The following is a 14,342-nucleotide window of genomic DNA, read 5'->3' on the forward strand; positions in this document are numbered from 1 at the left end:
GTTTTACATTTTCTTTTTGTTTTTGTCTTTTCTTTAACGCACTCTGGGCTATTAAAGCTGGTAGCTTTTAAGTGTGCATGCGAAAAATGTATGCGAAAAATGTAATCTCGCATAGTATACCGAGACAGCTACTTTACCTATATATTTAATTGAAGTCTTTTCATTTGCTTTTTCTTCGTCTTCTTTTTTTTTCTTTTTTTTTCTCTTTTTTTTCCCCTCCCAAAAAACAAGATAATTGTTATTAAGCTTATAGATAATTTTAATTTATGTTTGCGAAGAACGAGCTATCACGGCGAAAGAAAATGTGTTCAACCTCATTTGGTCGCATTAAATAAGCCGTGCGCGATAACCGTTTAATTAAAATTCAGAATTCTCTCGACGTGGAGCTGCGTCCCGTTCTACTTGTCGTCCCCTTTCCAGGGCTTCAATTTCCTTTTTCAATTCGCGCAACTCGCCCGAACGATTAACCCATTAATTCTACGATTTAAGAAAAAGAAAAGGCGAGGAGCCGATCGGCGACTCGAAATGTAGTCAAAGCGCGCGTCAACCATTGCTGCGAGATAAGATAACATTCCGATAATTAGTACGCGCCCATCGGCAATTGAACGCGAGTGAAAACCTCAGAGAGAGAGAGAGAGAGAGAGAGAGAGAGAGAGAGAGCGAGTAGGGGAAGGGAGGGGGTAGAAGAGCTCGGCCCTTCAGTCCAAGGTTAAAAGACTGTGAATTTACGCCTCACCCTCCTATGCTCGAATTTTCATCAAAGTCAGAGTTCACTTTGTGTCGACGAAAGATGGCTCAATGCCCTATCATCGGCTCGCGTCTTTGGGACTATGCCCCTCGCCTCGCACCGATACTCCGTCCTCGTTTGTCCGGTAACCCTCTGCCACGGCTGGGTGACGCCGTGCGAGGGGAAGAGGCCGACGGTCTAGCCGCAGCGAACTCTCTTGTCGAGCGATCCACCGAGCGATCCCGGCATTTCTATTACCTCCCTCCTGTATACGCTACTCGTCCACGGCATTGCCCTGGCATCGTTTTATTCGCTACGATAAGATCCCCGAGGCACGCCAAACACTCGGGAAGCGGGCTCGGTGGCATTTTATCGCAACGGGTTTTCTAAATCTGTCTAAAGTTGTCGTTTTGGCTGGCGCCTCGGATTCCCGAATTGCTAATATTCGATGGAAGTGAGGCATACTTTTGTATGTTGTGTAGTTGAATGCCGTTATCGGTGGCACAATAATTTATAAAGCTCTTTCTTACATTGAGGTGTTTGCGTTCAAAGTCATTATTTCCTACGCATACGTACGTCCGATCGTCTCACCCAATCATCTACAAACTCGGTCTTTAATTTCAATTTATTAATTATCACGTTTTAGCTGGCTTCTATTACATTTACATGGATCATCGATGGAACATGGCACTTTATTATGTGAAGATACACACGCACACGCACACGCACACGCACACGCACACATATATATATATATATATATATAAGGCTAAAGATAGATTAAAATAGCGTGTGATGCGTTACAATCGGCATTACTGCCTATGTCATTGTAAAGGTTGAAAAATTAATTTTATTACCTAATAAAATAAACTGGCATGTAGCAGCAATGTAAAACGTTTCTATCTAAAAATTTATATTATAACGGCGTTCTAAGTATTTCACTATTTATCCAAGTCGCACGGGTAATTATCTTAAATCAAATTATTGATATTACAGAGCAAACAAGTTTATTATTTAGAAGAAAAAAAAGAATCATGTTCCATTCTATGTTCTCGTTTCTCTTTTACGTTCCTCTTTAAGCAAAAGAGAATTACTTTCATTTACATAGCGGAAAACGAAATGAGCAGTCTTTTAAAGCTCTTGGACTATTACTCATGTCACTCTTTGTGTAAATAAAATCAATTCTTTTTTCTTTGAAAAGGATGCAAAGAAACGCCCAAAATATGACCACAATAACTTATATCATAATTAAAATTTATTTTTCTTTCATTCTTCTGTTTTTTTTCTTCATCATTTTCTTTTTAATAAACAATCTTAGTTAAGTGAAAAGTTATTGGCAGTGATACAATCATTTATTAAAGATTAATATATAAGGATTATTAATAGTAATTGCATTCGTATTGTTGAGTTATTATTACGTTTTCTAAAATGTTAATTAAATCAATGAATGTAAAAGTACGAAAAGGAATATTTATGCGAAAAATATTGGCAAGTCATATACATATATATATATATATATATATAAATATGTTGTAAATTTATTAATTTATTGCAAACATTAATTAAAAGCGATGGTCTGTAAAAATATAAGTAACAAAAGATAAGTTATTAAAATTATTTCCAATCAATTTCAAGCGCTCTTATATAATTCTATTACCCACGTAAAAATGTAGGCGCGCACGCACGCACGCACGTACGCACGTACGCACGTACGCACGAACGGACGACACAAACAAACAAAAATTTCTTGTTTTAAATAGTAACAATATCTTTGTTACGAGCTTTTTAAAATTGTAAATTTTATACATTTGTGCATATCCTAGTGTAGAATACAGAAATAAAAAGGTTTTACAATATGTACTCCCCGTATGTTGAAAAGCTTTTTTAAACTCGACAATACGACCGACTACAGGCAGAGTACGTGAAGTTGAATGTAAAATCGACATTAAAGCTCATTTCAAAGGTTTCCAAAGTATCCGTAACGCTTATCCACCTATAAGATACGGAAGTTGTACGTGCTCCGTTACGTCATATCGCTTTACGCAAGAAAGCAAATTTTGCACGAGCGTTGAGTCCTCAAATACGAGTTCGCAGAATGTTATCCAAGGTGTACCTTAAACTTCTTTGGCATGTCTAGCGCAAAGCACGTATTACGGTGATTTAAGCGCACACGGTACACTTCACACTTGACATAAATAATATCGTGCATTTTTAATAATGTTAATTTCGTTAACTACTTGCATACATTGTACGGGCACTTTTGTTTAAAATAAAAATTAAATTTCTCACACATAATCTTCATCCATCTGAATTCTGTGCTCGATTCTATTGCGATCATATCATGTCAATATTATGATGACAGTACTATGATAATAAATAAGTATGCTATAATAAATATAAAGGAATAGCTGTTTATAATATGACATTTGAAAAAGAATGATTGTATTTAAAATACAATCAATATTAAAACATTCTTATTAATAAAGTGTAAAAATATACAAACTTAATTAATCTAATCTCGCGGTTTGAACATATAGTTACACAACACGAAACAAAAGCTGATTCAAATTCCTGACATCTTGAGTTACTCGACGGTAGTAAATTGCATAGTGCATGCATGAATAGCGATGTAATCACACGTTATATTGTACGTGACAAAATTATATTCAGCAACTAAAATTTCAACTATAATTAGATTTTATTATTATATTATTTTATTATTATGGATTAGTAAAAGTAATTTCTTTATCAGAAAAATCAAATGCAATTATAATCGAATGCCACGTATTGGATTTACAATTAAAGGCATTCATAGAGGAGTTTTAAGATTTAGGAAATCGTGGAAACTAAATGTAAATATAAATTCATTACATTTCTCAATACATTCGTATTTTAATATATTCATTATTATATCAGCTAAGCGCAATAATTTATATTTATATTAAACATTTCTAGTTATAATTTACAACAAATTTTAAATGAAAAAAAAAATATGGGAGCATGACTTTTTTTTTTTTTTTTACAAAGTAAGTAGTTAAACATTATATAACTTGAAAAACTTACTTTTTGATAATTTATTGTTACAATCGATGAAACAATTAATATTACTATATTTATAAGTACCGCTTGTTTTTTTTTTTTTTCTTTTCTTTTTTTTTTACAAAATCTTCTATATTCCAACAGTTTCTATCGTTATTTTTTCCTAATGCAATCGTCAGCAATTGACATACATAACGTTAAATAAATAATTAACAAATATATTCAAATAAATTAACATAATTATATAAGTAAAATTCTACTCATACGTGAGGTATTTTGAAATTGTGGATTAATTCGGTGTATCTGCAGATTCCTACTTTATCTTGTCTAGTTTTCAACTTGCATAGATTTGTTCATATTACATAGTGGAAAAGTGACGATTTAGAATCGTAACTGTATATTAGAAATATAATAGTATTTATGATGTGTGCGTGGCTGTGTGCGCGTATGTGCGCGCGTGAGTACGAAGCTTAAACATTTCAATATTTATCTCTATTGCGTTTATATTTGATAATAATATTATAAGTTCAGTTGTAAATTTTATTATTATTAAGTACATATTAGTCAATTAGTAGATAGATTTATTGTATAAATCATTATTTATTATTTATTGATTTGAGATAAGTATCGAATAATAAAGAAAAAATCAAAGTGCAGAACTTCAATATTTGTTAACATTATTAAGAAATAAGAGTTGATTAACGCGAATTCTTATTGGTGAACTTCTAAACTGAATAAGTTATTTATTACTTTTTATATTTAATAGATAATAGGATTTCATGTATGAAAAATATTTCGTAACATCAATAAAACATGTGAGTGGCAATGAAAAGACGAGAATATATTATTTCGAAACTGATATTGTTATACACTGATAACCAGTTCCTTATAAAGAAAGAATATTTTTTATTTAGAATCTCAAATTATCTAATGGTTATTGCCAACTCTCATGTTATACTGCTAATTTAATAACAAATATGACTTATAGTTGCATTATTAATTATGGCACATCGTAAGTAATAATGTTTCATATATTAGTATTAGTCGATTGATATATCAAGCTGGCAGGCAGAAAATGTAGAATAATAGATCCAAGTAATATTTGAAAGTTGTTTAATAGCTTTCAAACTTCAATTATTCATATAATTCGGCGCACTTCTGTAGTATTGTATTTAAATTACAATTTGAATGCTCCTAAAAATGTTTTAAGTGCAAGGAAAGGAAAGAAGCTTTGAGCCGCAAACCTTTTTGGATCAGCAAATTTTTCTCGCCATTCTTTATATTCACGATAAAGACCTTAATAAACGGGCTGTCCTCGGTGTCCTTGTGGCATTAGCACAAACCTTAGGCTCCGGGCCCGATGAGCGTGGATCACGCAATCTCCGGGGTATGTTTCTCGGAAAGTCAAAAAGTGAAACTCGAGAACTGCGTGTGGGCCGTAGTTTTAAGCGGGCGACGACGACAGCGACGGCGACGACGGCGACGCGATCGACGATGACGACCTCCCGGTTACGGAGCATCGGCATCGGCGGCTCGTCTCTGACATCGGAGATCGTCGTGGATTCTCAATCCTGGCCCATTCCGTTTCACTTTCATCTCTTCCTCTTCTTCTCGCGTTTTTTCATTTTTAAATAGTTGCGTGCTTTCTGAAGTTGGCCGTTTTTTTTCCCTTTTGAAGATTGTGAAAGGTAGTCTCCTCTTGTCGTTTTCTCTAAAGCCTTCAGTGGTGTTCAAGGGGATCTTAAATTTCAAATATTTTTTTCATCCTATCCGAGATGCTGAAGTTTAAGGTATCTTTAGCCTACTTTTTCGTTATTCATCCTTCACTTAAGATCTAAAAGGTTTACTTCTAAAAATATTAGAAGCAATCGCATCACGTGCCTCTTTTAATCACCAGATTACACGATGATGCGTTTATTAAAGAATTTTTCAAAGGTTATCATTAGCGTGCGACTTATGTGCGTATGCTCGGTAGTCCATATTGGCCGATCCAGTACAGCAGGTTTAATAAGTAATTTCGCCGAAATAATTACTGCGCCATATCTTCGCGTACAGAGCTGCGTATAACCAACACATATGCAATATGTATCCTGTATATTCGATGTAGAAAAAGGTAGGAAAAGCAAGAAGATCGAAAAGTAAAGAGCATTCTTTCGTCTACTCTACGCTCAATGGAGCAAATAGGAGAAATATTCTTGATAAAATGATGTTTAGGTCATATTTTAAATCAATAATAAAAATAAGAAAAATTTATTCAAAGGCAAGCGTATCTTCTTTCATCATTTTAAAACTCTACAAAATAGCTTATATCTTCGAAGCACCAAAAAGGATGAACGCGTCAAGGAACACGAAAGCAAAACATTGAAACAAGATATATTATTCTTTTTGATAAAATTACTATCGATTCTAAAACAATAACAAAAAATTGTAAAAAAAAAAAAAAAAAAAAAAAAAAATCCAAGAAAAAAATCATATTTTATCGAAGTAAATATTTAAAATATTCTAACGCACGTAAAATTTTGGATCTAATGTCAACAAAGATAATTATGACCAGCAGCAACTTTGTTAATTCAAATATTTATGATGTATTGGATCAAAAGAAAAAAAAAAAAAAAGAAAAAAGAAAAAAAAAAATACACGCACACACGCACAGACTGACAATTGTTTTTCGCTTCTTCTTCGTCAATCAATTTTATGAATAATCGTTCCATTAACAATAAGTAATGTTATATACCGTCGCGGATAAAATTTAATATATCGAATAAGATCATATTTTAAACGATAAATAGAGTAAAATAAAATAAATGGATAATAAAATTTTTACTTTGAAATCTTCTTTTTAAAATTTCCATTGCACGCATGCTCGAAGCAACGAAGTTAATTCATGAAGTTCGAATGAACAGGTGGTCCCTTGCGCAAATTCATATTAAATATACAACATAGCTTAGAAAAATTTACAATTTCATTCGTTACAATGAAAATGTTGCATTTCAGGGAAGAAAATAATAATTGCTTGCACACACGACCGATCCTCCATCACATTAAATGACACAGTAGTTCTCAATGTAGCACCGTTGCCGTTTAAGTCATAGTCCTTCACAAACATATGCTAATTAATCCATACTTCTTTAATATAATGACAATACGTAAATAAATCGATACACTTAATTATATGATCGATTAATCGATCGTATAGTAGAATATCATGAATTGTACGACTAATATACCACTCATTGATTTTTTATTTTTTATTTTTTTTTTTTTTTTTTTTTTTTTTTTTTTTAATTTCAATTTAAATTACGGCACAAGATATTTCACCATAATCTCTCGGTTTTAACTCAACTATCCAGCTGGGCTGGATGGTCATCTACTGGATTATAATGAAATGCCCTGTAACGAAACTCTAGCGTTTTGTATAAGGCTCCTGTAGAATGCACGGAGGCCTTTATCAGTTATAACTAACCAAGCTGGTCGTCGATCTACTTCCCATTGAACGAATTTATAACTCTCGACGAGTGGAGGGACGAATGAAAATGACCCTGGTTGAGGAATATCGAGCAGTCGCCTATTGAGTAAAGTTTTCTGCAACCTCTCTCCATAGCGTAGATATTCGCCAAGGAAATGGCGAATAACGAGCTTAGCAGCAAATTATATCGCGCAAAGTTATGGCGATTTACTTTTTAAAGAGAGTTGAAATTACAAAAGTATATACGCGTATATTAAGTAGAAAGCCGTTTGCGGAGGCTATTCGTCTGTAATGTAAGAGTCGATTGAGTTGTTCGCGGGTTATGCATGGGTTTGAAATTCTATCAGACTCAAGTTGCTAAAGAAAGGCGGCTGCCACTACACACTACACTCCTTCTCTATAGCCTAGGCTCATGCACGGACTTGCCTCTGGACCGCTACTGCTCTTAATTTTTACTTGCCAATGCCATGACGATTAAATTACTACCTTCTTTTTTTCATCCTCATCGGGTGCACATTTCTTCTGCCTTTTCTTCTTCTCCTTCTTCTCCCCCTTCTTCTTCTTCTTCTTCTTCTTCTTCTTCTTCTTCTTCCGCTTATGCCTCTCTATTTTAACGAATATCGAAGAATTCTATACAAAAACGGTCTTTATCATTGCAATTCATTGATAAGCGTTTGATGACAAAATTACTGTTTTTTACATGGTTGCGATACATCAATTTTAAATTTATAATTATATTTACTTCGCGAATATAGGTTAGAATAAAGTTTCCTTTATTTCATCTTCTTCGTTTTGCTCTTATTTATTTATTTATTTACTTTTAAATGCGTTTGCTGCACAAGAATAAATATTAAATGGCGTTACAAATTGCATTGCGCCATGGATGTTTTGTTGTCGGTAAAAAATTTGTCGCGCACGTGATTGCTGAATATTGTAGCTGTAAGTACTTCGATAACTTGGTTAGTCGCCACTATTCGCTATTAACATTTATAAATACATAATTATTCAAGTGTCAATGAGGAGATAAAACAAAACAAAAACAAAAAAAAAACAAAAAAACACAAAAACAATTAAATAATTGTAATTGTTACGTTGCAGCAATTATTTATCTACTGATACGACGGATAATAATTTTCTTCTTCTTCTTCTTCTTGTTTTTCTTGCAAAGAGTTAGAGTTGAATTTAAAGCGCACTTAGGTGTGTGAATGTAATTAAATAAATATAAATATTAACGTCCTAGGCATTATTTCAAGCCATTTGGTGTACTTAGTATGTTCGAACTCATTGAAATCATTATTATGGGCTGGAAGACAGTATTGTACCTTTGCTCATAATTTATATTAAAAATTTGTTGTATGGCTTTTAAAACAAAATTGAATTATTCAATTGTATTCGTAAGCGTATTTAAATTCCATTTGAAATGACTCAATGAATTTTAAAAGGATACGTTACTCTAAAAATGGTAAAGTATTTTATAAAATTTGTAGCGTCTTCGTTGGCATTGCATTTGCCGATCTAATGAAAATAATCACGAACGTGAACACGCACACACATCCGCACATCATCAACACATCCACTGGCAAATAGAGTTGCGCATGGATACGCAAATGCATGTGCAGATATGCACACATGCATATATATTATACGTGTCACGCGTTTGCAGCGCTAATGGCGATTACATCGAGTACTACGTACTCAAAAAACTTCTTTATCGACAATTTATCCTGTACACACAATTTCTTTGCGTTTGAAAATATAATTTTTGTATTAATGCTTACGTACTTATTCTTCACGAATAATAATTATCGTGGTGGTTGACATATTGCTCTATCGCTATTTTCACGGATCATTTAGCAATAGAATTCTACCGCATGCGCATTATATATATATATATATATATATATATATATATATTAATGCGAATTAGTCGAATTTATACATTAAGAGTAAAATTTCGTGATTAATAATCGAGATAATTAATTTGTTATTATCGTTTGAATTTGGATAAACAAAGTATTTATTTATTTTTTTTTTTTTTTTTTCCTACGTACAGGAAAATTACGAGATGGCCACGATAGTGGCGACACGTATCCGGCCACGTTATAAGTTAATCATGAGGTGTAATGTCAACTTGGCTCTCAACTTCATGTCGGCGTAACATTGGACCTTCCGTGTTTCCGTGTATTATTGTCTTTTAATATAAAAATACGTTTGGAGAAGCTTAACTTTAATGATAGACATTTGAGGGAACGATTGATTGATTAATCGAGGATAAAATGAATTACCGGTCGCCGCTTTTGCTTTCGCTTTCAATTCTCGGGCTCGTCTTCCGCGCAAGTGGTGTTGAATTAACCTTCGAGCTCCCCGATAACGCAAGAGAATGTTTTTATCAAGAAATTGAAAAGAATGTTACGTCCACTCTTGAATTTCAGGTAGTTGCACGTACAATAGACATTTATTACTTTAATGCTGCACGTATTCATTTATTTTTTACTTCTTGTATTTACGACATTCAATGATATGTCAATGGATTTTGTTAAATTTTACAATATGCTTATTTAGGTTGTTACTGGTGGTCAGTATGATGTTGACGTTACTTTAGAATCTCCTACCAAAGAGATTATCTACAAACAAGTGAAAACTCAATTTGATTCGCATACTTTTAAACCATCTGTGTCGGGTGTTTACAAGGCATGTTTCAGCAACGAATTCTCCACGTTTTCTCATAAACTTGTTTATATGGATTTCCAAGTCGGAGATGAGCCACCGCTTCCAGGCCTCGGCGATCACGTCACTGTTATGACTCAAGTAAGAAAATTCATTCGTCAACTTCATTATAATGATATAATTATACAAAATTTGTAATTCTGTTAATTTAATGTTCGAGCTTGAGTTTGTTGTATCGTTATAAGCGATAGTAGATAAGACATTTTCTAATTTAAAAGCAAATGCTTATGTAGAAATTTAATTAATAGATGGAGTCTTCGGCTCAAGAAATACACAGAAACCTAAATCGTATTCTTGACTACCAAACGCATCATCGTCTTAGAGAAGCTCAAGGTCGCAAAAGAGCCGAAGATTTGAACGATCGGGTTTTATGGTGGTCCGTACAAGAGACCATTGCTATAATTGTCACGAGCGTGGGTCAGGTATTGATTCTCAAAAACTTCTTCACAGAAAGGAAGCCACCGTATTAGAGTATTAAATCGATTTAGGTAAAGAAATCTATGATAAATAAACATTGATCAACTTATATCGTCCATATCCTTCATTAACATCCAAGCGACGGTCAAAGTTGAGGGACTTGGGTGCGACGTATGGGAATTAGAAAGGACACTGTTTGTGTGAAATGTGAAATTTATGTGTGAAAATCTGATTAAAATGTATATTTAATTTTAAATTTTGAAAGGAATGTATTTGGTCATCACTGTTAATTAACAATTTAGTCAGTCTTTGTAACACTTGATGAGAATTGAATGCGAGATTGAGAATTTGTGTGTGTTTTCTTATAGTGCACATGTAATATAAAACCAAATTAAAACATTTCTGAAAACACGAGCGTTTCTAATTCTATTTCAATCCTTTCAATTACACGTAAATTGCAAATTAATATGAAATAATTTGCTCTCGTGCTCTTTGAAATTTCTGTCGTATAAAAGCAATTTCGTATGTAATTGCACAAGCGTTTACATAATTTTAACTACACCGTTTATAAAAACAGTTTTATATTGGTAATAAATTTTATCTAATTCCTCTAACCAATGAACCAATAATCCAATAATGAGAATACAGTTACACACGCTCGCATTAAGCTAATGAATATTTCATTTCTTATTGCTTTTATATCTATAAGTATAATAAGCCTAAGCCTTTACGCAAACATAACCCCAACACTTGAGTAACCTCAATATCTCCTGTATAATTAAATTAACTGACAGATGTTCTTACCTGCCGCAGGTGAGACAAATGAGCACAGTGGATCTATGAGTTTATGTTCGCTCGCTCGGACCACATTCTCATAAATGACTGTGAAATTTGTAGCTTTAATGGTACTTTGGCAAGATCGTCTTACCGACTAGAAAATTATTAATGTTATAAGCTATCGTACGTGCGTCGGTGTAGTGATTTAAACATAATTAAACAAGATTAATATTGTGACACGAGTAATCACATAACCAACATCTGCGAAAGAAGTAACAGCTGTGATAATTTGACGGTCTTAATAGCGAAATAATCATTTTTATATCGATTACAACTGTTCGATATGCAGGTATTGTAATATTTACAAAGAATTACGATCGTTCATTAACTTGACGTATTGCGACAAAATTAAATGTGTTATATGTTTTTTAGGAACAAGATTGCTCGATCGTTATAAATACGGGAAAGTTATTTGAATGGCTCGTTAATAGAAGGCATTGTAAACGGGATTGGCAAGACAGCATTCCAATAATAAGAGAAAAAATCAATAATGCTTTAGAGACTATACCCGAGAACAAAGAATTATCAGAAATATTACGTAGTTCATGTACTTATATTCTATATTGTATATTCCGACATAATTAATGATGTAATTTGTACATAATTATAATTGCATATAATGCTTATAGATATAACATATTTTCACTGTCTAAGAATCAGAAAGATATTAGACAGCGGTACAGGTAATGGCAGATTGAGCAGTTATTTCAATACCAATGATAAAACGAAACCTTGGCGAAAAATTATATCCCTGTATGAAAAGGACAATGTCTATCTGGCTGAGGCGGCTCAAATGATAATAAACAATCTTAATTGTGAGATACCAACATTGAAGAAGCAGATACAAAATCTAGAACAAAAGAAAACTGTAATTTTATTAATTTTACTTTATTATTTACACGACATTTATATTATTAAGAAAATTTACTATATACATATATATATATATATATATCTGTATATAACATATTTCATAGGAATTCAAAGAGAAAGAAATTGAATATAAAAGATTAGAAAATCTATCATTTACAGAATACAATATTTGGTGTATGCAATTAGGAATAACAGGATTTTCTAAAAAAATAAAAAGTGAATTGATCGAAAAGTTACGCGAATTACCTGATATTTATGATAAGCTTGCCGAAAAAATTAAAGCATTAGATAATGTGGTTGAATTTTATAATGCATTTGTGGAATTTACTCTTGGCCACCGACATAATGGAGGCTGCGTTCCAATGATTAAATACATTATTGGTAATAATTTTATAGAAAAATTAATTATGATAATAATTGCGTCGAATTTCATATAATATATTATGTTTTAGATAAAGGAAATACAACGACTTACGAATGGACGTACGGAGAATGTCCGTTACACATAACCGAACCAATTCTCAATTATAATTTATACAATGATGATACAAGTCTTGAAGAATGTCAAATAGTATGTATTTTATTTATTTCATTCTATTTATTAATAAATAAACCGAAATTGAAAATTTTTGGTAAAACATGTATTAGACGAATTATCCTCTAAATTCAATTATTTCTAAATGTCGAAACAAATATTATTAAAATACTTACGATTTTTTGAAACTCTACAAATATGTTGGTAAGGGAAATTTTTAGATATTATGAAGCCATTAACAGGATTACTTTCATTATTATTCTGTTTAATGCTATTTTAAATTTAGTATAATTATTTTTCATTTCATTATCATTTCCTTTTTTGTTTTTTTTTTATTTAAAATTAATTACAATGAATATTTCACTGAATAGTGAAATAATTTCTATATGCAGAATATTTTATTCCAATGTTATATATTTATATTCGTTAATAAGTAAGTTAATAAAGAGTATGTAACTGGTAAGTGTATGAGAAATAATGTCAATATAATACCATTAATGTTAATTAACATTACAATAATTAATGTAACAATAATAGTAACATTGTAACAATTAATTTATAGGTAAATGATGACAATAAAATAGATTACAGCGATTTGAATTTGGATGCTGAAATAAATGTTGGCGATGAGAATCAATTAGATGGAGAAATAGATTGGAGTGGAATCGATGAAGATCCAGTAGCAGCAGTTGAAGGAGATTTTGATATTTCATTAGAAGAATCTGGCGTGTGTGTTGAGGATAAAGGAAATGACGAAGGACACGCAACTGGTGTTCAGGCACTCACAGTATTAGATAATATAGAGACAAGAAATGATTTCATCAATCAGCTATTTGAAGTAAGTTTTTTTTTATTTTTGAAGATTTTTTTACAATCTAATGTGAGAAGCTCATAAAATATTATATAATAATAAGCTTAAATAAAATATTTAACTATTTTGTAGTTGGAGGCATTTTTGAAATTGCGATTATACGAGTTTAAAAGTAATAGTAACAAAAATATTATGGACATTAGTCACTTGCAAGAATCGCCTATTCTTCAAGTTTCAACTATAGATAGTATACAGAACATGTTGGATAATGTTCAACTTATACTTTCGGAAATACTATTTGATCGTAAATTAGAGCATTTGCACAATATTAAACATTATCCAAAGTAAATGTGATTCATAATATTTAATATGGTGGTGATATATTTAGAATATATTAATTTGATATTTAACCTTCTCTTGTAGTTACGTTGACATGTTTATAGGAGTTTTCAAAAATTGTAAGGAAACAGCTAAGAAAATGCAACGGTTACAATTGACAATGCAAGATCAGCTAACGAAAATTACCAGCAAACTTAATGAAATTAAGTCACTGTTAAAAATCGTAGTTGCAAATACAAGAAATTTAAAAAATGATGTAAGATTAATGTTTTATCAAAGATTTCTTTATTATTTATAAAAATACAACAGTTTTTTTTTACTATATTTCAGATTGAGAAAGAGATTTCTAAAATGTATAATAATCGTAATGTATATTTGACAGGTGCAATAAATACTTTATAATAATATAACGAATATATAGGCGTCAATTTTATAACAAACATTTAATATAATTATTGTATATATCATAGTACTTATAACATATATAAAAAAATACTTTGAAATATATTATTATTATGACGAATACGTGTAAAAATTTGACCCTGTATATAACAATGTGTTTGTATGTGTG

The 14,342-nt window shown here is 31.7% G+C and overlaps 2 protein-coding genes across 2 annotated transcripts; both read left to right on the forward strand.

Moving 5' to 3' along the window:
- The first annotated feature begins 9,306 nt into the window (after positions 1–9,306).
- On the forward strand, positions 9,307–10,787 carry LOC105362589 (transmembrane emp24 domain-containing protein 3). Its single transcript, XM_011500054.1, has 3 exons — positions 9,307–9,664; positions 9,795–10,040; positions 10,208–10,787. Exons 1-3 carry the CDS (start codon positions 9,509–9,511, stop codon positions 10,427–10,429), a joined length of 624 nt encoding a protein of 207 aa, XP_011498356.1. The 5' UTR covers positions 9,307–9,508; the 3' UTR covers positions 10,430–10,787.
- A 523-nt stretch (positions 10,788–11,310) lies between these two features.
- LOC105362724 (CDK5RAP3-like protein) lies at positions 11,311–14,173 on the forward strand. The gene is made up of 9 exons (XM_011500210.1): positions 11,311–11,502; positions 11,586–11,760; positions 11,843–12,081; positions 12,191–12,467; positions 12,539–12,657; positions 13,184–13,459; positions 13,565–13,776; positions 13,856–14,027; positions 14,102–14,173. Exons 1-9 carry the CDS (start codon positions 11,497–11,499, stop codon positions 14,171–14,173), a joined length of 1,548 nt encoding a protein of 515 aa, XP_011498512.1. The 5' UTR covers positions 11,311–11,496.
- The last annotated feature ends 169 nt before the right edge of the window (positions 14,174–14,342 follow it).

The sequence above is a fragment of the Ceratosolen solmsi genome, unplaced genomic scaffold (assembly GCF_000503995.2).
Source record: "Ceratosolen solmsi marchali unplaced genomic scaffold, CerSol_1.0 scaffold41, whole genome shotgun sequence".
Taxonomy (NCBI): domain Eukaryota; kingdom Metazoa; phylum Arthropoda; class Insecta; order Hymenoptera; family Agaonidae; genus Ceratosolen; species Ceratosolen solmsi.